Source organism: Grampus griseus (genome assembly GCF_964374135.1).
Source record: "Grampus griseus genome assembly, chromosome: 1".
Lineage (NCBI taxonomy): Eukaryota > Metazoa > Chordata > Mammalia > Artiodactyla > Delphinidae > Grampus > Grampus griseus.
In genome coordinates, this window is record NC_139017.1 from 82,936,680 (window position 1) to 82,959,351 (window position 22,672).

Genomic DNA, 22,672 nt, shown 5'->3' on the forward strand with positions numbered 1-22,672 from the left:
GTTGAAAGTGTCAGTTATAGTTTGTACAGAAGTAGAATATATAAAAGTTTAAAGTTACCATCTTATGATTGTTTGTTAACATTTTATGTATTTATATTAGTAGAATTCTTCTCTTCCTATTTTATAAATGGCAAGGTATTGGCTATTTCATATTTACAACCAAAACTTTCATAACTACATGGGAGCTTATACCTGTTTCTAAAACATCTAACAGCTGTTTTTTAAAAAGGAATGAAAATGTTTTATTCCCTTAACCGTATACAGTAGGAAATCATTTTGAGAAGAACCTATGGAAGGGGTATATCTGAATTCACATTTGAAGTAGTTTTAGTGAAACTAAATGCGTCTAAGCTTCCTCTTGTTTCAAAAGATAATAGTAGTATTGGTTGCAACATTTTTTTTTGCACATTGGTTCTGTTTAATCTTAATGCTTCTCAAGAACAATGTGCCATACTTGACACTAACCAACAATCACTGATGTCAGTTGTTTATCACATTCACGTCATAGAAACTAAAGGAGATTGCCATCTAGATTAATAAACTGTCCTTTATGAACTTAATTTAAAATTAATAAATATTTAATCCATTCTTTGTCTACATACATAACTTGTTTGGACCAAATTGAGTGGTCAGGTCTGCCAAAACATAAGTTGTACATTTGACAAAGGTTTAATTTTAGTTACTCGGTTAAGTGCCCAGTTGGATGAATTTCTGTAACAGTTGGTAATTCAGAGACATAGGATAAGTCTATAACCTAATGATGCATTTCTCTTATTCAGGATAAAAGAAGTAAATGAGACTAACAAACGAGTAGAACAGGAAATTAAAGTGGCCATTTTCACCCTTATCAATGAAATTAATAAGAAAGGAAAATCTCTGTTACAGCAGCTAGAGGTATGGTTCAAAGCCAAAATAAAACAAAAACTGCTTCTCTTGCTCTTTAGCTGTTTTTTAATGTTTATTGAAAGCTCTTTTAGATTGGTTGGGGGTGGGTATGAAAGTAAAGTCAATTAAAAAAATTTTTTTGTGTGTTTTTTGTTGGAAAATAGGCCTTTTTCAAGTTAGTTACTTTGCAGCCCAATTTAACACTTTAGAGGTATCGGTTAGGAGATAGTGTTGTTCTCTTAGGAATGAAAGAATTATTACTAAAATGTGATATAAATGAAGACAAAGCTGACCTGCCACATTCCCTCTTCTCCTCCCCACAAGATAGGTCCTCAATTTAACTTTTACATATGAATGTATATTGGGAGTCTTACTGACTCATGTGTGTTCTTCACTTTATTTTTTAAATGTTCCATAGTTTTGCTAAAAATGCTGCTCATTTTGAAACTTAAACTTTAAATTTACTCATAATTTTGTTATATTAGGTCTTTGTGTTGTATATTGAGAGTAATATGTGAATGTAAATTTCTAGATGAGAATCCAATCAATTTGTGAAATCTAAATTAAGTTCTAGTCAAAGACTCTACTGACCATAGTTGGCTGGTTCTCAAAATTTTGTGCTTTTAAGTTGGCTTAGATGATACCGGGTTATGTTTAAAGCACCATTGAATAGTAACAATTTAAATTACATGAATATTTGATTATTTAACTTTTAATTACTATTAACCTCAAATTTTTCATAGTAGATTTTTTTCTGTTCCATTCCTTCATAGAAAATTGTTGAAATACTAGACACAGTTACATATAAATAAAATAAATGTCAACAGAGAATTATTTCTGAATTTCTGTCTTTTGAAATACATCTTGCCGTTGAGACACAATTGTGAAATTAAAAATACTCTCACACATATTGTTAAATTTTGAGGTCTCTTGCGACTGTTGTATATCCAGCTGAGTTGCAGTTAACCCTAATAGATTTTTGTTTTCAGAAGGACCTTGTAAATGGAGAGCGTGAGCAAGCAATTATTTTTGATACCTCTTAACTTACAGTAAATACATTTTAATTATAAGTCTAAAGTAATGTTCTGAAACCATTTCAAGAACTTTTGAATTAAAAAGATACCTCTTAATGCTAAAATATACACGAATACCTACTGATAAAGCTGCCACATATTTCTAACATACTAATGATTTAAGCAGTAGATGTTTTCTAGCGCACTGTGTTTCTAAACTTTGTAAGATAGAGGTTTTCCTATAAGCTTTATAAAAGGGATGATTTCCAGGGAAGTTGTAAATGAAACTTCTGTCATTTGAATCTTTTTATCCATTGATTTACATTATAAAATGAGTAACTTATTTCCTTAGGGAAAAAATTGTTCAGTAAACCCAGTTGAGTCATTTTTGTAAGAAAGTGGTTAAGAACGAAGAGGCAAGTTGTACAGTATGCTGAATGTCAAAGGACATAGGACATCACCTGTCCCTTCTGGGAATTTTTGTTCCCAGAAAGCAGTTTATTTTTCCTTTGCAGCACTTTCCTCAAATTGGTCTTTCCTTCCACCCTCACTTACTCCCTTGTTCTTTATGAACTTTTGTCATGTAAGAAGCTTCCCTAGTTCTACTCTTAGAGCTTTGGAATTCATCTTTCTCCTTTTGCCTTACATGTTGAAAATAAGAGATTTTAACTTCAGCCTCATGCCATGCACCACAAAATTTTCTTTGGCCTGAGAAGTGTGTTAAGATTACATAAAATTATTTCTAAAGGTCAGCTCATATGTCATAGGCTCTATATATTAGATTAGCCTAATAAACACTGTTTTTAACAAAGGCTCTTCATCTTCTGAAGGAAAGGGGAGATATCACTAACATTAATTTCTGTATGTGGAATGTCTATTTTGGACTATAGAACTAAGTTTTGGTCCCACTTTTGTTAGTGACTTTTTCCTTGATCATAGACTCATTAAATAATGAGGAGCTTATTAAGTTATCCCATTTTAAAAAAGAAATACAGGTATTGTGTTCACTGGCAATAGAAATTATGAGTTGATTTTTTTATACAGAATTCTAAAGTGAACCTCTTGTTCTGTTTCAGAATGTTACAAAAGAAAGACAGATGAAGTTACTACAGCAACAGAATGACATCACAGGCCTTTCCCGGCAGGTGAAGCATGTTATGAACTTTACAAACTGGGCAATTGCTAGTGGTAGCAGCACGGCACTACTGTACAGCAAGCGACTGGTGAGACACATAGTATCTTATTTTTCTTTAAATTGACTTTATTAAGATATTATTTACATTCAGTGAACTGCATCTGTTTAAAGTATAGATTTTGAATTTTAGTAAAAGTTATCACCATCACCTCAAAATACAGAAAATTTCCGTCACCCACAAAAGTTTTCTTATTTTTCTCTATCCCTGGCCTTAGGCAACCATTAGTCTCATTTCTCTCATTTTCTAGAATTTCATATAGATGGAATCATACAGTAAGTCTTGAGTCAATCATAGGTTTTGGAGATACCTAGTAGTATAATGTAGTTTATCACCAGAAATGGCAGAAATTCAAGCATGTGCCTTCGATTGCTAATATCGTTTTTTAAACACTGATACTATCTCATCTGAGGTGGACACTGTGGGGCTACATGAGCTTTCATGTCTTTATCTTGTATGTTTTCTCAAGTGATATTTAATTTTAAGACTAATATGAATTTTTTCCCTTTTAGATTACTTTTCAATTGCGCCATATTTTGAAAGCACGGTGTGATCCTGTCCCTGCTGCTAATGGAGCAATACGTTTCCATTGTGATCCCACCTTCTGGGCAAAGAACGTAGTCAATTTAGGTGAGAAATAATTCGTTTTATGGCTATAACTTGGAACACTGAATTAGGAGGAGAAAGCATCTACAGCAAGTTTTAGATACTTAAAGTTTTTAAACTTCATTCTAACATGTAAACTTTTTGGAAAATATGTTCTTCATTGGAAACTTACTTCAGCTATGTTCATTACATCTTTAAGTATGTATAATTATAAATTACTTTAAGAATGTTGAGGGTCTCCTCTGTATAGTTTTTAAAATTATGTATCATTTCTAACTTTTTCCCCACATCTTTTAAAATTGGTATTGAGTGTTACATATCAGAAACTTACCAAATGGGTCTTTAGTCTTTGGAAGCATTTCTTACATGCTTAGTAGCTTATGTATTAATTGTACAAAATTGCCCACTTGAGGAGGACCTCCATCCAGTATGCTGATGTGTCCGAATGCCATGTTCTGAGGAATGTTTGAAAGATAAGAGTAGCTCTTTTCACATGGAAGACAAATGGACTTTGCTTTTGTTACTCCACAGTGTGGACCTAAGGGCCTTAGGTGAAAGTTACAGATAGACATACAAAACCAGCTCAATTTAAAGTAAAACAAAACCCCCCAAAACTAACCAACAATTAGAGCTGTCTACAGATTGATTAAACTCATTTTCAAAATAGTCAAGTCCTCACCATTGGAAGCTGTAAAAGCAGAGGTGGGTAGCCTTTTGTAAAAAAATGTAATCTTTGTGTATATTCGTTTGGCTATACCTTTAGATCAGGCATCGGCAAACTATTTTTGTGTGACGTGGTACCTAAGTTTGGTTTTTACATTTTAAAGGGTTGTAAAAGCAAACAAGTAAAAAACAAAGAGTATACGACAGATTTTATGTGGCCTGCAAAGCCTAAAGTATCTGGCTTATTACAGGAAAAAGGTTTGCCAACTCTACCTTAGATCAAACCTTAGTAAAATTTGCCTTCTATCGCTAGAAAGTACCTGGCTCTGTAAAAAGGAAGGAGAATTTGTCATCTCCAAGGGTATAAGTAGTTTAAAACATTCAACATTTCCACAGAAGACAGTTTTGTAGCAATATAGTACTCTGCCCTGCACATTTTGACAATCCAAAGGCAGGTGGAATCAGTATTAGCGATCTTGAGTATCCTTGAATCTTCTCAGGCTCGAGATGATTTAGACTGCCTAGATGGGCCTCCTCTAATACTGTCTCTTTCAGCTCTTTAATTTTCTGAACATCTGTGTCAAAAATAAGGGCAGATAATATATTATTCTGAGTAATCAAAAGTCAATTAATTGGCTTTGGACTATATTAGGTTTCTGATCTTCATCATCTTGAAACGTAGCTCCCATCCCTTCTGTGCTGTTGGAAACTTTGAGTGGTGATAGTTGTCAGAGGAAAGAGGAAAATATAATGATTAACCCACAAAGTAGGTGTTAGTTGATTACATGCAAATTATTCTCATTTTTTAAATCCTTCAGGTAATCTAGTAATAGAGAGTAAACCAGCTCCTGGTTATACTCCTAATGTTGTAGTTGGGCAAGTTCCGCCAGGGACAAACCACATTAGTAAAACCCCTGGACAGATTAACTTAGCACAGCTTCGACTCCAGCACATGCAACAACAAGTGTATGCACAGAAACATCAGCAGTTGCAACAGATGAGGATGCAGCAGCCACCTGCACCTGTACCAACAACAACAGCAACAACACAGCAGCACCCTAGACAAGCAGCCCCTCAGATGTTACAACAACAGGCGAGTATTATTATATCATTGCACTATTGATATAAATTATGAAGACCTTGAGGCTACACTCTGTCCTATATAGATGAGTTACACATTTCAAAGTTACTGATGGGGACAGAGGTCAAAGATCAGTTTAAACATTTGCCTTGGGTATGGCAGGGATGTGGGGGAGGTGTGAGGAAGGACAAGAAGTAAATACTTATGATGGGAAACAAAATTAACTCACTAGTACTGTGGAGGTATACACGTTTTTATCCCTCTATACCAGATCTTTTTTGTTTAAACATGTGGTTTTGGACCAAAGAGCCATGTTGTTTCCTCCTAAGATCTGACACGTTCTTTAGGCTTTTGTTCAAATCATTCCCATCCCTGTATCTTTCCTGCTGTCTCCCATCCAAATCAAAACTATTAATCTGTGGTTGATTAAGTTAATGCTGATAGGCTTTAAAACACACATATACTGAGAGAAGGAGATTGGGGTAAGAGATGAGGAAAATGACTTACACTTTTTACTTTATGCCCTTCTATCCTGACAAAAGTATTCTTATCATAACGTTTTATAATTGAAAGATAAATTTATAAATATTATTACATAAATGGCAATTTCTGCCTTTTGCAGCCTCCAAGATTGATCAGTGTGCAAGCAATGCAAAGAGGCAACATGAACTGTGGAGCTTTCCAAGCCCATCAGATGAGATTGGCTCAGAATGCTGCCCGAATACCAGGGATACCCAGGCACAGTGGCCCTCAGTATTCCATGATGCAGCCACACCTCCAAAGACAAGTATGCCTAGAGTTCCATTTGTAAGAATCATATAATTTTAAAACTAAAAGACAACAGTTTTCTTAATCAGTTGTGGGGTGGAGGGAGGGGTGGTCATTGATACGTTTGAGAATTTGATTAATGCTGTGTATCTTCTTGTCCCAGAAAAATACACGTACAATTTTTATTAAATTCTTTTTTCACATCTTCATTAGATCATTGCTTTACAATGTTGTGTTAGTTTCTGCTGTACAACACAGTGAATCAGCTATATGTATACATATATCTCCATATCCTGTCCTCTTGAGCCTCCCTCCCACCCTCCCTATCCCACAGTGGTCACAAAGTGGTCCCCTAAGTGGTCACAAAGCACTGAGCTGATCTCCCTGTGCTATGCGGCTGCTTCCCACTAGCCATTCATTTTGCATTTGGTAGTGTATATATGTCAGTGCTACTCTCTCACTTCATCACAGCTTCCCCCCCCAACCCTGCCGTGTCCTCAAGTCCATTCTCTATATCTGCATCTTTATTCCTGCCCTGCCACTAGGTTCGTCAGTACTGTTTTTTTAGATTCCATGTGTATGCGTTAGCATATGCTATTTGTTTTTCTCTTTCTGACTTACTTCACTCTGTACAACAGACTCATACAGACTTCATCCACCTCACTACAAATAACTCAATTTTGTTCCTTTTTATGGCTGAGTAATATTCCATTGTATGTGTGTGTCACATCTTCTTTATCTGTTCATCTGTCGATGGACATTTAGTTTGCTTCCATGTCCTTGCTGTTGTAAATAGTGCTGCAGTGAACATTGTGGTACATGACTCTTTTTCAATTATGGTTTTCTCAGGGTATATGCCCAGTAGTTGGATTGCTGGATCATATGGTAGTTCTATTTTTCGGTTTTTTGTTTGTTTGTTTGTTTTTTTAATTAATTTATTTTTGTTGTGTTGGGTCTTCGTTTCTGTGCAAGGGCTTTCTCTAGTTGCGGCAAGCGGGGGCCACTCTTCATCGCGGTGCGCGGGCCTCTCACCATCGCGGCCTCTCCCATTGCAGAGCACAGGCTCCAGACGCGCAGGCTCAGTAGTTGTGGCTCACGGGCCCAGCCACTCCGCGGCACACGGGATCCCCCCAGACCAGGGTTCGAACCCATGTGCCCTGCACTAGCAGGCAGACTCTCAACCACTGCGCCACCAGGGAAGCCCTATTTTTCATTTTTTAAGGAACCTCCATACTCTTCTCCATAGTGGCTATATCTATTTACATTCCCGTCAGCAGTACAGGAGGGTTCCCTTTTCTCCACATCCTCTCCAGCATTTATTGTTTGTAGATTTTTTTTTTTTTTTTTTTTTGCAGTACGCGGGCCTCTCACTGTTGTGGCCTCTCCCGTTGCAGAGCACAGGCTCTGGACGCGCAGGCTTAGCGGCCATGGCTCATGGGCCCAGCCGCTCCGCGGCATGTGGGATCTTCCCAGACTGGGGCACGAACCCGTGTCCCCTGCATCGGCAGGCGGACTCTCAACCACTGCGCCACCAGGGAAGCCCTGTAGATTTTTTGATGATGGCCATTCTGACCAGTGTGAGGTGATACCTCATTGTGGTTTTGATTTGCATTTCTCTAATGATTAGTGATGTTGAGCATCTTTTCATGTGTTTGTTGGAAATCCGTATGTCTTCTTTGGAGAAATGTCTAATTTTTTATTAAATTTTAAGAGTTTCTTTGATGTCATTAAACCCATTGTATACTTTGGGTTGAGAATCTCTGACCTAGTCCAACCAATTCATTTAGAGAAGTGCAAAACAAAGGAGCTTGTTATGTACCCACAATCATAAGAGACAATGGTAGAATTAAGATTAAAACTTTAATTTCCTAAAATTGTTCCTCTGCTCTTTTAATGTGACATTTTGACTTTTTTTTTTCTCTTCACTCAGTATTGTTCCTTTTAGGATGGATATACCTACTCTTAAAAATAAGTGTGTTTAGAGGCATGTTTTCTGATCTTTGCTTGAATAGTAGATTATATTTGTATAGGAGGTATGATTATAAATATGAGGCTACTTTTGCACAGGATTTCTAGTTATATAAAAACTAAAGGTCATTTTATAATTGTCAGAGTGATGTTTCTCAAAGCATGATTTAAAGACCATCAGAATGACTGGGGCACCATGTCTGAAATAGATTCTGAACCATATCCACTGAATCAAAATTTCCAGGAGGGGAGTACTCATAAATGTGTGAACTTTTACTGACTCAGATCGATCTGCATACTGAAGTCCTAGATTAGCGATCCTTCAATTTTTTGGCCCAGTTACCTCCAGAAAGACTTTTGAAAAATACACACTCCCTCACATTTGAAGGTTGACATTTAAAACTTCCATTACAAGTTTAAGTTTAAATAGTTGCAAAGGACATACTGTTTAGCATATTGTGTTGTATAAATATTGACATTGTAAAGTAAAACCCTTACATTATTCTTCTAAGTGGATCCACTGGAGTCCCAAATACAGAGGCAAGTTCTTTTTTCAAAGTCAAAATTATATACTCCCTTTTCCCCATGGACTTGAATTTCTGTTCTACTTTTACAGAATTTTATCTTAATATATTTAAGATACATATTTAAGATAGTCACAAGTTTGATAGACTTGTGAATCAGTTTGTTGCAATTTTCTGCTGAAAAGATGTCTGTTGCAATTTGAAAATTCTTAAATTTCCAGTTTATAATGCAGTTATTAAACTTTAAAACTTTTTCTTTAGACCAAATTTTCATTACAATTATTCCTATACAGTTGTTTAAATATATTTACATGGTTTAAGATTATTAGGAAACAAAAATAAAATTCTTTTAGATATACATTTCTTATTAGATACATGGAGCCTTTCCCCTTCCTTCACGTATGCCTGTTTGTATGTCTGTTACCTTGTACTGTTAGAGTAAGTCAGAATTCAACGCCGATTTTTATTACTAGTTTTTTTGTGTTATTGTTTTCATGTGATGCTCAGGAAACTTGTTCACAAAAATTGGTATCTGGGAATTCAAAACGATTTTTAAAATCTTTTTTTTATCAGTTGACAACTTCTTCAGGTCTTTCTTTGTTTTTGTTGATCACCAAGTATCAGAACCCACTCAACGATTACCCAGGTTTCAGAGCCAGGCACTTTGTCAGCAACTTGACACCTTTATTTTCAACTGTACCTTTGTCTGTCTCTTCAGGAGATTTTTTGTTTGTTTTGTTTTTCACCCTGGGGCAATATGCTAGATAAGATTGGGCATGAGTTAAAGATGTGTTGTTTTGTATTTTATTTTTGGAGGAGAAGGGCAGTTGTGAAAGAAGTAGTTGGAAAAAAGAACTCACAGACCATGGCACATTCTTAGGTAAATTTGGTTTTCTTCAGGAAAAAAGTATATATGAAGGTCGACTATCTAGACTTTAATTTCCTTAAAAGTATTCACATACCCATGTACCCCTTAGTGTACTTGGAAAGCCTTCAAGTATTACCAGGGGAGAGGTACACCGTTTGGAAAGGTGCAGAAGCTACATAATTGGATTAACCAACCATCTCAGAACATTGTCCTTAGACTTTCGGGCTCCTACAGAAGTCACTGGATGTTAGAATTTTAAGTTTTTAAATACTTCAGATGATTTGTATGTGTATAGTAATTTATTTCCCAAAGATTTTAGTCTGTGTACTGTCTTAAATGATCCTCATAACACTCCTCATAAAGGCAGGTATCCATTTTCATTCATCATTATCCACATTTCTAAATTACCAAGATTGTGATTTGGCCTAAAGTCACATAGTATTAAGAGTCAGGAATTGATACCACGTTTCCATTTGTAAATTCATTGTTCTTTCTACCATATCAGTTACATAATACACAATTATACAATTAATTATTTTTATTTTAAAAAAGACGGAAGTGTCAAAGTGAAATATAGGCACAACAGTGGCTTTCCTGGTCTGATGTTTGAAAACTATGGGCTTCCAGATCATCTATTTATATATATCTTTGTTATGAAGTAAAATCATATCACCAGTCTGACAGGGTACAGTTATTGGCAAGTCTGTTTTTTTTCTAAATACTACACAAAAATGAGTAGAAAAATGATAAGTTTGAATTTTTTTTTTCCTGCATAAGTTTGAGAGGGCCTACTTCTTTGTCTCTCAGCCACAGGTATCAAACTCTGAACTTGTGTATCCTTCCTAAACTGAAACTTGTTGTCAAGGTATTGTTCATATTTGGATATCCTGGCAGATCAAGTAATGATAACATCTTTTTTCCTAACAGCACTCAAACCCAGGGCATGCTGGACCCTTTCCTGTTGTGTCGGTGCACAACAACCCAGTCAATCCAACCAGCCCTACTACAGCTACTATGGCAAATGCAAATCGAGGTCCCACCAGCCCATCTGTTACAGCAATAGAACTAATTCCTTCAGTTACCAATCCAGAAAACCTTCCGTCGCTGCCAGATATTCCACCCATACAGGTTTGTATTTGAGTGAGAGATTTAAAACCTTGTGTTAATTAGGGACTTAGAGTATATATTTCTGGTTGTTTTTGTTTTTTTTAATTCAGGAGCAGTATTCTTTTTGAAATTTCCAAAAAGTAGAGTATAAATAATTTGAATTTTAAAAAGTTATGTGTGCTAAAACTAACACTCCTCAGTATTTTAAAGCTACAGAGTGTCAGCTTTGCTGATCTGTCTGCCAGCAGGCAAACTTTGTGTTAAATGAAGCACTTCTGATGAAGGTTTAGATCCAGAGAGGAGACCCAGTACCAAAATACAGTTAAATTTTTGTCAGTCTTCTGTTAGGTACAAAAGGGATAGTCAACCCCCGGTGCAAACAGGTTGGACTGAGAAAGGAAGAGATTGGAAGGTCTAGATATTAGGCATGTGGCGGGGGGGTGGGGAGGGGGGGTGTATACTGAGAGAGGAAGTAATAATGAGGAGTAGAAGATGAATGGGAAGGGCCTCTGAGCTGTCTTGTCCCTTTCACCTGTAACGTTTTCCTGAAGAAAAATATCATTCAGTGCCCTCTGAAATTTCATAAATTCGTTTGAATTAGAAGCATTTTATTTTTAAATGTAAATATAAAACTTGAAGGTTGTACTGGGTCATTTCAAGCATTGTATGAGTTATTCAGAGTCAGGGGTCACCATGGGAGCAAGGAGCAGTGAAATTACTAAGACACTAGGACCCGTGACTCTCTACTCTTCGTTGCGGTGCGCAGGCTTCTCACTGCGGTGGCTTCTCTTGTTGCGGAGCATGGGCTCTAGGTTCGCGGGCTTCAGTAGTTGGTGGCGTGCGTGGGCTTCAGTAGTCGTGGCGCACGGGCTTACTTGCTCTGTGGTATGTGGGATCTTCCCGGACCAGGGATTGAACACGTGTCCCCTGCATTGGCAGGCGGATTCTTAACCACTGTGCCACCAGGGAAGCCCCTGTAGTGGTGTTGAGAGTACTAGACTACTATATAGAATGGAAAATTTTGGAATATATCAATAAGAAGTAAAATTTATAAGTTGTACGCTTATAATTTATAAACTTTCAGTTTAATGCTTGAAATCATCTCATATGATATATAATATCCCTATTTCATGGAAGAGAGTAAGAATGGTTAGTGACTTTCTCAGTGTCACCCAGTAAATGGGTAAGTTGGAATTCAAAGCCCAGCTCCTGATTACTGAACTGAGAAAGTCCAGTTCTCTCCCCACTTCTGTCCATAGAGATAGCAAGGAGGTGGTTTGAGTCATAGGCCTGGAAAGGTAGAGTATTAAGGGCCTTTGGGCAACCAGAGAGAGGTAGGTACAGTATTAAAGGAGTCATTTAAGTTTTACTAAGCACTCCATGCTAAAGTGCCTGGGCATTGAAGATAAAAAGAAACAAGACTTTGTTCCAATTTTTAGGAAACTTTCAAAGGGAAAAGAAAGGTTGCTCATGTCAAACTTAACATAATCTGCTAGGGCCACTGTCACAGAGAGCAGATAGAGGAAGGATGGATGCTCCACATCTTTGAAAAGCTGGACATCATAAGGGAAATGGGTCATTATTAGATCTTCCTTGTCATCTTTTCCCAGGAGAACTTTGAAATCAAAACAAGAGGCTCCAGAATATATCCCCTCCCATCTTTAGTTAAAGTGGGGTAGAAGGAGCAGAATCCATACCTTCTCTTGTGAACCTTCTCTTCCTTGCAGACATAATGCCTAACCTTATTTTTATTTACTGATTTATTAAAGTATTGACTCCTTTAAAAAACTGAGATATAATTCACGTACCATAAAATCCAACTTTAAAAAATGTACATACAATTCAGTCAGTGGTTCTTAGTATATTCACAACATGGTGCAACTATCACCACTGACTAATTCCAGAACATTTTCATCACCCCGAAAGAAACTACCCATTTGCAGTCCACTCTCCATTCCCCTCTTTCCCAGCCCTTGGAAATCACAGATTTACTTTGTTTTTATGGATTTGCCTATTCTGGACATTTTGTATGAATGGAATGATGCAATATGTGGTCTTTTGTGTCTGGCTTCTTTATCTTAGCATAATGTTTATCAGGTCTAAACACGTTGAAGCATGTATCAGTACTTAATTCCTTCTTATGGCTGAATATTCCATTCTGTGAATATACCACATTTGTTCCTCCATCCATCAGTTGATGGACATTTGGGTTTCCACTTCTTGGCTATTAGGAATAATGCTATGAACTTTTGTGTGTAAGTTTTTGTGAACTTGTAGGTTACCAGTTCTCTATGTAAATTTCTAGGAGTGGAATTTCAGGGTCATATTGTATGTTTAAGTTTTTGAGGAACTGCCAAACTCTTTTCCACAGTGGGTGCACCATGTTACATTCCCACCAACAGTGTCAGTGTATGAGGATTTCAATTTTTCCACATCCTTGCCAACGCTCGTTATTGTCACCTGCTTTTAAGAGCAATTAGAGGTGGGTACCACAAAAGTACAACCACAGTAAGAAGTAGTTAACCATATTAATCAAAAATAGAAAGGGAAGCAAACCTATCGTCTCTTGAAGATTCATCTACTTTTTTTCCTATCCTGTAGTTTCCGTGGTATAGTGAAAAGAAAAGAATCCTGGGGGAGGTTACACAGGAAGCAGACAAAGTAGCATTAACTATGCAACGCAGACAGGAAGTAAATACAAAGCAATTTCAGGTATTTGTTGATATATCTTAATACTGATCATTACAGCTATCCAGTATAGAGTAGAAGTTGATTTAAAGAGAATTCTCTCAACTTGAATTATTTTTTATTTCACTCTACTATCCATCTCCAGTGGAGTTATAATATGTGGTAGTAATTTTGACCTTTAGGGGATACATGACGAACCTAAATACTTTTTCAGTAGCTAAATGAATATTAGAATCTGTTCAGATTAGATTATAATTAATAGATGTAGTATTCTAATGATATATTAAATTCTTTGTAAACCATTTTCCGTATTTGGAAAATATGTACTTAATTTATCTGTATACTATACTGGATAATATGAAGTCTTGGGAAAACCATGTGTGTCTTTCAGATATTCACATGTAAATTTAAATGTTATAGAATACCCATTTCTGTACTGTGTTCCCAGTACTGGCTGTCTTCCATCTTTACCAATATGATAGGTAAAAATCATGTTTGGTTATTTCATTTACATTTCTTTTTTTCATGTGGTTTGTTATCTTTTCTCAGGTTCATTGATTATTTGAATTTTTTTGTGGATTGTCTTTTTCCTTTGAATTCATAGAAGTTATTTATATAACACTTACCTATTCCATGCAGTTATTTAAGGATGCTTAAAAAACATTGGTTTAATGAATATGTGAATTAATATTTTTCCCGTTAGACTTGTAACTTTATATATAGTGACTCTTCATCCATGTCTGGTGAAATATCGAGGTAAATCAGCTAGCATTTCCATGTTGGTGCTGTAGTGGCATCAGGGAAGCCCTTTTATGTACTTGGCGGTTTGCTTCTTCCTAATCTTTCCACTCTTGTAGCCTTAGTGTTGTCTCTCTGGCCAGAGATATAAATCGCAGGTGGGAGAGTATAAAAGGAGTGGGAGTGGGAGTAGAAGTAGGTAACTTGCGACTTTCATGTCTGTTTTGAATCATCCTCTCCTCCTTTATGTTTAGGTGAGATATAGCGCAAATTTTATCTGTGGCCCATGTTAGGAACTGCCCCTCTTCACAAATCCTCTAGTTAACTCTAGTTGCAGCTAGAGATTTTCCTGTAGTTACAGCTTACAAGTGGATCCTTGGCCAGTAGCTCTGACCACTGAGCTGGCGCAACTCCTAATATCTCTTAATTGTCCCTCTAGCTAGCCCACGGCAAACTCTCACCTTTAGCCTTTTATGTCTTTGAGATGAGGTTTTTAAAGGGCTTTTCTGCGGAAGGCCTATTTACCTTTTTTTAAATTGAGGTATAATTGACATGTAACATATTAATTTCAGTTGTTCAACGTAGTAATTTGATATTTGCATACATTGCAAAATGATTATCACAATAATTCTAGTTAACATCAGTCACCACACATAGTGTAAAAATTTTGTGTGTATGAGATGAGGGCTTTGAAGATTTTTCTCTCTTAACAACTTTCAGATATACAGTAGAGTATTACTTATAGTCACCATGCTGTACATTACCTCCTTATGATTTATTTTATAACTAGAAGTTTGTACCTTTCGATTCCTTTCACCCATTTCACCCACCTACCAACTCTGGCAACCACAGATCTATCTCTGTATTTACAAGCTTGATTCTATGTTTGTTTGTTTGTTTTTAAATTCCACATATAACTGAGATCATGTGGTATTTGTCTTTCTCTGTCTGACTTATCTCACTTAGCTTAATGCCTTCAGGTCCATCCATATTGTCACAAATGACAAGATTTCCTTTTTTTTATGGCTAATATTCCATTGTGTATATAGATATAGCACATATTCTTTATTCATTCAGCTGTAGCTTTATCTGTTCATCTGTTGATGGACACTTAGGTTGCTTCCATAACTTTGTTATTATAAATAATGTTGCAGTGAACATGGGGGTGCATATATGTTTCAAATTTGTGTTTTGGGGGACTTCCCTGGCGGTCCAGTGGTTAAGACTCTGTACTTCCACTGCAGGGGGCATGGGATTGACCTTTGGTCTGGGAACTAAGATCTTGCATGCCATGCAGTGCAGCCAAAAACATAAATAAAAATTTTTTTTTAAATTAGTGTTTTTGTTTCTTTTTTTTTTTTCCTTCATATAAATACCCGGGAGTGGAATTGCTGGATCATATGACAGTTCTATTTTTAATTTTTTAAGAAATTTCTATACTGTTTTCCATAGTGGATGTACCAATTTACATTACCACTACAGTGCACAAGGTTCCTTTTTCTCTACATCCTTACCAACACCTGTTATCTCTTGTCTTTTTAATAGCCATTCTAACTGGGGTGAGGTGATAGCTTGTCGTGGTTTTGATTTTCATTTCCCTGATGATTAGTGATGTTGTGCACCTTTGCATGTAACTGCTGGTCATCTCTATGTCTTCTTTGGAAAAATGTCTATTTAGATTCTCTGCCCTTTTTTTTTTTTTTTGGCTGTGTTGGGTCTTAGTTGTGGCACACGGGATCTTTCGTTGTGGCACAGGTTCTTTGTTGTGGTGTGTGGGCTTCTCTCTAGTTGTGGCTTGTGGGTTTTCTCTCTCTAGTTGTGGCCTGCAGGCTCCAGGGCACGTGGGCTCTGTGCTTGTGATGCAAAGGGTCCAGAGTGCGAGGGCTCTGTAGTTTGCAGCGTGCCCGGTCTCTCGTTGAGGTGCATGAGCTCAGTGGTTGTGTTGCGCGGGCTTAGTTGCTCCGCGACATGTGGGATCTTAGTTCCCCGACCGGGGATTGAACCTGCGTCCCCTGCAGTGGAAGGTGGTTTCTCTACCACTGGACCACCAGGGAAGTCCCTCTGCCCAATTTTTAATTGGGTTGTTTGCGGGTTTTTTGTTTTGTTTTTTTGGCTGTGCCTTGCAGCATGCAGGATCTTAGTTCCCCAGCCAGGGGTTGAATCCCCACCCTCTGCAGTGGAAGCACGGAGTCTTAACCGCTGGACTCCAGGGAAGTCCCTGAATTGTTTGATTTTTTGCTATTGAGTTGTATGAGTTCTTTATGTATTTTGGATATTAACCCTTTATCAGATATATGATTTGTGAATATTTTCTCTCATTCAGTAAGTTTCATTTTGTTGATGGTTTCCTTTGCTGTGCAAAAGCTCTTTAGTTTGATGTAGTTCCACTTGTTTATTTTTGCTTTTGGAATCAGATCCAAAAGATGATTCCCAAGATCAGCGTCCAGGAGCTTACTGCCTATGTTTTCTTCTAGAAGTTTTATGGTTTCAGGTCTTATATTTCAGTTCTTTAATCCATTTTGAGTTGATTTCTGTGTATGTGTAAGATAGTAGTCTGATTCCATTCTTTTGCATGTGGCTGTCCAGTTTTCCAACTGTCCAACATTGTTTATTGAAGAGACTGTCCTTTCCCCTTTGTATATTCTTGGCTTCTTTGTCTTAAATTAACTGACCATATAGGTGTAGGTTTATTTCTGGCCTTTTTATTTTGTTCCATTGATCTGCATGTCTGGTTTTATGCCGACACCATACTGTTTTGATTACTGTAGTTTTGTAATATAGTTTCATATCCTGGCCTGTGATGCTTCCAGCTTTCTTCTTTCTCAAGATTTCTTTGGCTGTTTGGGTTTTTTTGTGGTTCCACAGAAATTATAGGATTGTTCTATTTCTGTGAAAAATGCCATTGGAATTTTGATAGGGATTGCATTGAATCTGTAGATTGCTTTGGGTATTGTGGACATTTTAACAATATTAATTTTTCTAATCCATGAGCCCAGAGTATCCTTACATGTATCTTCTTCAGTTTCTTTTATCAGTGTTTTACAGTTTTCAGTGTAGATATCTTTGACCTCCTTGGTTAAATTTATTTCTGGTTTATGCTTTTTCATATGATTTTAAATGGAATTGTTTTCTTTTTTTCTTTCTCTTTTTCTGTGTGTGTGTGTATGATGCGCTTTATTTGGCCACACCGCATGGCTTGCAGAATCTCATTTCCCTGACCAGGGGTTGAACCTGGGCCTGGTAGTGAAAGCCTGGCATCCTAACCACTAGACCACCAGGGAACTGTCCTGGGATTGTTTTCTTAATTTCTCTTTCTGATAGTTCATTATTAATATATAGAAATGCAGTAGATTTTCATATATTGATTTTGTGTCTTGCAACTTTACTGAATTCATTTATTCTTACAGTTTTTTGGTGGAGTCTTTAGGATTTTCTATATATAATATCATGTCATCTGCAAATAGTGACAGTTTGATTTCTTTCTTTCCAATTTGGATTCCTTTTATTTCTTTTTCTTGTCTAATTCTCTGGCTAGGACTTCCAGTACTATGTTGAATAAAAGTGGTGAGAGTGGGCATCCTTGTCTTGTTCCTGATCTTACAGGAGAAGCTTTCACTTCTTCAGCTTTTCACTGTTAGGTGTCATGTTAGCTGTGGGCTTATCATAAATGGCCCTTATTATATTGAGGTACATTCCCTCTGTACCCACTTTGCTGATAGGGTCAACTTATATTGATGAAAACTATTTACTTTAGGAGAGTCCTCCCTTGCCTGTAATGTGTTGTGAGCTGCTTTATTCTGATCATTTTTATATCAATCCAGCCCTACCTTGGTTTGTATCTATAGTTTTCTTCAAAGTTTCTGCTTTGATGCCATTCTTTCCTGTTTTATAGCCTTGAAAATCAGTGTGATTTTGAGAGGAGAGTGAGAAGTAAATGTATATGTTCAGTTTTCTGTTTTTTAAAAAATATATATTTATTTATTTAATTTTTGGCTGCATTGGGTCTTAGTTGGGGCATGTGGGATCTTCCGTTGTGGTTCGCGGACTTCCCTCTAGTTGTGGTGCTTGGGCTCCAGACTGCACTGGCTCAGTAGTTGCGGCATGCAGGCTCTCTAGTTGTGGCATGCAGGCTCCAGAGCTCATGGGCTCTGTAGTCACGGTGAGCAGGCTTAGTTGCCACACGCCATGTGGGATCTTAGTTCCCCAACCAGGTATCGAACTGGCGTCCTCTGTATTGCAAGACGAATTCTTAACCATTGGACCACTCGGGAAGTCCCGCAGTTTTCTGTTTTGAATGAGAAGTAGATTTCCCTAAAAAGTAATCTTGCCTCTAGTAGAAGATTAAAAGAGGCAGGTGTGGGTAAAAGTAGATCAGTAAGCAAGAAGATTAGCAGTTAAGTAAGAATAGTTTAACTATCTCTGATATGGAATAGTGTAATATTTTTCTTAAGGTAATTTTCATAATTAAGTAGTGTTTGTTACTATTTCTTACATAAATATTTTCTCATTTCATCATCACAGTTCTTCATTGTGGGTGGGATGTTTAAAAACAGGGGACTGATATTCAAATTGGGAACCAGCTCGCAGTCACAGTGCGAGCTCCTCTGGCTTTAACCTTCTGCATATAAAGTGCGAAAAGGGCTCAGTTTTCCTGTTGACTGCCGGCTTTTTTGTGTGTAATAAGGGAACTTATATCCCAGGCTAAAGGCTTTCTGTTGAGTATACAGACTTTTCAAAGCACTGAAGTTAGGTACTGACATTATTCGATACCTGTTTAGTTGAATGATTCTGGCAGGACCATGGATATTGATACTAGGGGCAGGATGCTGAAAACAGGATCCTGCATCAACCTTGAAAAAAGGCAAAAATGTAAGACTGTCAGAAGTATTTTCATAGTAAAACACAAAGGATTTAGTGGGTTATTGGGTTTTGTCTTGAGCTCCCAATCATTTATTGAAGCATATTAATTATAGCTATATTCACATAAACTATATACTATTTGGGTCCTCGAGGAAGCATAAGGAAGGAACAATTAAGCCAAGTTTGATATAAGGTAATCTGCTTATTAGTAAACTGTGAGCATAAATGATTATACTAATGAAATTAGTAACTTCTCCTCTGCTTTAATCAAAGCAAATTTATCTTTTTGTTCTTTTTCTTTAGTTGGAAGATGCTGGTTCAAGTAGTTTAGATAATCTACTAAGTAGATACATCTCAGGCAGTCACCTACCCCCACAACCCACAAGCACCATGAATCCCTCCCCAGGACCCTCTGCCCTATCTCCAGGATCATCAGGTAAAGTCAACTGAGGTACCGTCTCATTTCTTTAACACCTTAAAAAAGTATCTCTCGGTATATGTATTAGGGTTCTCCAGAGAAATAGCACCAATAGGAGAGGGGTGTGTGTGGAGAGAGAGAGAGAGAGAGAGAGAGAGAGGTGACAGAGGTTAAGGAATTAATTGGTCCACTTGATTGTTAGGTCTGGCAAGTCTGAAACCTGCAGGGCAGTTAGCAGGGTGGAGACAAAGGGAAGAATTGGTGCTAGTCTTGAATCGAGGCAAAATTCCTTCTTGCTCTGGGGACCTCAGTCTTTTCTCTTAAGGTCTTCAACTAATTAGAGGCCCACCCTCGTTATGTTTTACTCAGAGTCTACTGATTTAAGTGTCAGTGACATCTAAAAAATACCATTGCAGCAGCATCTGGATTGGTGTTTGGCCAAACAACTGAGTACCATATTCTAGCCAAGTTGAGACATAAACTTAACCATTGCAGTAACATTTTTTTTTCCTGATCTAATTATTTTTCTTTCAATACTGTGGACAAGCTTCAGCGAACTGAAATAATAATATATATCTGTAGTGTACACTGTTCAGAACTCTAATGTACCCCTCCCTCAACCCCCAGTTATATTCATGTTTTTTGCTGGATTTGTAGATGAATTTAATTTCTGTGTCTTCTATTTTACAATACATGTTGTCATTTGAAGAATTCTTTGGTTTAAATCCAAGTTTAAAACACTTTGTTAAATAATGAAAAAATTGAAAATTTGTTTAAAAAGCAAGAATTGAGGAAGGGCAAGTGAACTTTCAATTTGCAGTTAAAAACTTAAAATTTACTGGAAACTATTAAAATGTGACTAATCAGGTCCTGAGCTATAGATCTCTTCCAAAATCCCAGTTTTATTAACGCTATTACATGAATGAGTGATTAAAGCATCTCCAAATAGATTGACAGTGCAGAAGTGGTTATGGGATATATTCATGGTTTCTTACTGAAACATACCACCTCATTATTTCTACAGTAAGAGTAGTTCAGCTCTAAATGTGGGTTTTTCATGAGATGTATCATTAATACATTTTTTGCATCGTATTATTTTTGAGGTTTAATATAAGTATTCCAGGACTTTTAAAAGGAAGAATAATTAATAGGAATCTAGGTAGGATATTTACCAAATGCGTGGGACGGCAAATAGCTTTCTCTTGATACGGTAGTTTCCATTGATTGAATATTGGTGCTCTGAGAGGATTCTGAGAATGGTATCTGGGCTCAGCTGAGAGAAACTGATTGATAGCTGCCAACAATAACACATGAAATCCTTGACTTTGAGACTAAGACAAGGGCTGATTTCCAGGAATTGCTGAATTGCCTTATAATGATACTTGAATTCTGTAATTAGTAGGTAGAATTCTGAATTTTCTTACCTGCATAGTTATTCATTGTGACTTATTATTTTTCAGGTTTATCCAATTCTCACACACCTGTGAGACCCCCTAGTACTTCTAGTACTGGTAGTCGAGGCAGGTGAGTATTTACATTATTAATAGCTTTATTTTTTCTTTTTATCAAGAAAAATTTCAAATACGTATTCTAAAAAGTAGACTATTATAATGAACTCCCGTAAACTTTTCACCCATCTTCAACAATGATCAAGTTATGACCAGTCTTATTTCTTCTATACTCCTACCCATTCCCCCCGTTCTAAATTATTTTGAGATAAATCTCAGACATTTTATCATTTTACTTGTGGTTGTTTCAGTATATATCACTATATGTATCACTTCAGTGTATATATATACACTTTTAAGTATGTATCACTTTAAGGATTTAAAAGTTTTATAACTATGGAACCATTATCACACCTAAAAAAAAATTTACTAGCTAACTCTCTAACATCAGTAGAGCTCTAGTTAATGTTCAGATTTCCCAGATTTTCTCATAAATGCTTTTTTTTTTTAAATTGTTTCTTCGACTCAGATTCAGATAGGCGCTATACATTGCCATCAACCCATATGTCAAGGTCAAACTCAGTGTATTTGTTGAAGAAATGTATTGTTTGTCTTACCGAGTTTTCCTCATTTCCCCATCTTGTCATTTAAATACACTACCTTCTGTTTTTTTCTCTATATTGGTATTTAGATCGGGAGGTTTGATTAGATTCAGGTTTGATTTGAGGGAAAGAGGTAGGGAGAATACTTCATTGTGGTGATGTGTACTTCTTTCAGGGTCACAAAATGTCTGGTCGCTTTTGTTGATTCTTTTGTGATAGCACCCATTAATGATCATTGCCTTAGCTCTTTTTTTTTTTTTTTACTAGTTTAAAAATATTTTAATTATTGTATCATACCTTCTTTGTATATTAGTTTAGAATACTTCTGTAAAGAGAAATTTTCTGCCATCAGCTATTTGATTATGGGAATGGCAGAATAAATTGATTCTTTCTCTTTATTTACCTATTTTTATAATAATGAGTTGATTCCCAGCTCCCTCCAACAGTGACCAATGAATGTTATTAACTTTATGGGCTTATATATTTAAACATATTTTATATGTTCTAAAATTATAATTGTTATTTTTATTGATGCTTAAATTGTTCCATATTTGTCCTATCAGAACTTTTCCAAGTTGGCTTCATAGTTCTTCTGCTATAACCCCAGTAGTTGTTGAAAGCATTCTTGTTTCCTGTCCTGATGTTCCTGGTTCATCTTGTACATTTCTTGCCTCAGGCCTGAAATCAGAAATTTCTCTAGGAAATCCTGGTCATGTTAGTGGGGAAATGGTGCTTCAAGACAATCTTCTGGGTACTAGGGGCACTCACTGCTACTGAATTGTTCATGGTTTCTTATGCCTTTTTGGTGGACAGAGAGCTAAGAAATGGTAGTGTGGGGGATTTCCCTGGTGGTCCAGTGGTAAAGAATCTGCCTTACAATGCAGGGGACGCGGGTTTGATCCCTGGTCAGGGAACTAAGATCCCACATGCCGTGGGGCAACTAAGCCTGCGTGCCGCAACTACTGAGTTCGTGTGCTTCAACTAGAGAGCCTGTGTGCTGCAAACTACAGAGCCCACGTGTCCTGAAGCCTGTGCGCCCCAACTAGGGAGAAGCCTGTGCACTGCAACGAAGAGCCTGCTCGCCACAACGAAAGATCCCGTGTACCGCAGCTAACACTCAAGGAAGCCAAAAATAAATTAAATAAATAATAAATAAATAAATGTTTTAAAAAAATAAAAGAGTTAAGAAAAAGAAATGGTAGTGTGGAAAGAGTGTGTGTGTGTGTTAAAGGTAAATGTAAT

General features: G+C 36.8%; 1 protein-coding gene across 2 annotated transcripts in view; it reads left to right on the plus strand.

Annotated features, from left to right (window-relative positions):
* Positions 1-22,672, plus strand: part of TRIM33 (tripartite motif containing 33) — a gene marked incomplete at its 5' end in the record, with an annotated part of 141,231 nt that overhangs the window by 106,719 nt on the left and 11,840 nt on the right. For both annotated transcript variants that reach the window (XM_082650025.1, XM_082650026.1), the window contains 8 exons: positions 780-894; positions 2,975-3,121; positions 3,604-3,721; positions 5,179-5,453; positions 6,064-6,228; positions 10,497-10,697; positions 19,266-19,398; positions 20,841-20,904. In XM_082650025.1, coding sequence (XP_082506151.1) covers positions 780-894; positions 2,975-3,121; positions 3,604-3,721; positions 5,179-5,453; positions 6,064-6,228; positions 10,497-10,697; positions 19,266-19,398; positions 20,841-20,904 — 1,218 coding nt within the window. The remainder of the gene's footprint in view (positions 1-779; positions 895-2,974; positions 3,122-3,603; positions 3,722-5,178; positions 5,454-6,063; positions 6,229-10,496; positions 10,698-19,265; positions 19,399-20,840; positions 20,905-22,672) is intronic.